The sequence below is a fragment of the Galeopterus variegatus genome, unplaced genomic scaffold (genome assembly GCF_000696425.1).
Source record: "Galeopterus variegatus unplaced genomic scaffold, G_variegatus-3.0.2 Scaffold49845, whole genome shotgun sequence".
Classification (NCBI taxonomy): Eukaryota; Metazoa; Chordata; class Mammalia; order Dermoptera; family Cynocephalidae; genus Galeopterus; species Galeopterus variegatus.
In genome coordinates this window covers 1-1418 of record NW_007775956.1, presented here as the reverse complement: position 1 = coordinate 1418, position 1418 = coordinate 1, and the positions used below count along the sequence as shown (strand labels likewise).

The 1418-nt window shown below is 40.2% G+C and overlaps 1 protein-coding gene across 1 annotated transcript; it reads left to right on the top strand.

The window, feature by feature from the left end:
• Positions 1-3: 3 nt before the first annotated feature.
• Positions 4-1418, top strand: LOC103584315 (zinc finger protein 532-like; the record flags this gene model as incomplete). Its single annotated transcript, XM_008565375.1, has 1 exon — positions 4-1418. A coding segment is annotated over one exon (459 nt), but the record flags the coding sequence as incomplete, so codon positions are not given.

Genomic DNA, 1418 nt, shown 5'->3' with positions numbered 1-1418 from the left:
GTTTTAGAGTTCAGACCTCCCAGAGGAGCAATCACTCAACCACTGAAAAAGCTAAAGATCAATGTTTTTAAGGTTCACAAGTGTGCTGTGTGTGGCTTCACCACTGAAAATCTGCTGCAGTTCCACGAACACATCCCGCAACACAAATCGGATGGTTCTTCCTACCAGTGCCGGGAGTGTGGCCTCTGCTACACATCTCACGTCTCTCTGTCCAGGCACCTCTTCATTGTGCACAAGTTGAAGGAGCCTCAGCCCGTGTCCAAGCAGAACGGGGCTGGGGAGGAGAACCAGCAAGAGAACAAGCCAAGCCCCGAGGACGAGTCCCCCGATGGCACCGTGTCAGACAGAAAGTGCAAAGTCTGCGCAAAAACTTTTGAAACTGAAGCTGCCTTAAATACTCACATGCGGACACATGGCATGGCCTTCATTAAATCCAAAAGAATGAGTTCAGCTGAGAAATAGCCACAGATGTTCCATAAGGAAAATCCCTGTCCACATTGGAAGAAAAAAGACATTTTTGTTACAAAAAGTTTGCAGTATAATAGAGTTAACAGTACTGTCCAGGCTGTTGCAATATATTCTCTTTCAATGTACCTTCTTCACCTCGTCATATATATCCTCGATAAGTATTAAAACAGTATTTGAGTTTAAAAGAGTTTGTATATATTTAAATGAATAACTTTTTATACTCTTTGTTACATGTTTGTATCAGTATTTAGTAGAAAATGTTTTGAGTTTTCTTTTGGATTAGAATTTTTCTTTTTGTACTATTTCTTTAAAACAGAGTTCTTAGTAACAGGGGCAGTTCCTGAATTCAAATAAACCATTTTGTATGTTACAAATTTGAATGGGTTAACTAATTACAGGCTAAAATAATGCCTTTTTTAGTGTTTTTAATTTTTAGAATTCACTACATAAATTGTAGGTGATTGTGGGTCTCCAACACTAGGAACTTTTAAGTGTCTTAGCACTACCCTCACCGTGCCTGCTCTGAGCAAGCAAGTGCACACTTGAGACACAGCGGCACTCCGGTGCAGGCATGGCATGTTTTTCAGGCCATGCCAAATGGTGTTTAAAGCAGCCTTGCAGGGAGCTTCTTTCCCAGCAGTGGATAAAAGTGCAGGCCCAAATCCAGCAAGGAATGTGGATTTCCTTAATTCCATCTTGAAGTAGGAAGAAGGGTGTTCTAAAGGGAAAAAAGGGGGCTGGTTGTTTTCTGGGCAAATTTGCAAGGCTGGCTTAAAGAGCACAAAGAGATAAGGTTACGAAAGGGCTGGACTACTATAAAAGTTACAAATATGTAGTTAGACCAATAGACTTATACAGTCAGGTTTTTGTCATGTAATTTATTAACTATTACAGATTTACAACTAGGAATATCAAGTATTTCTCCGGCTCTTGACAGGAAAAAAAAAAAA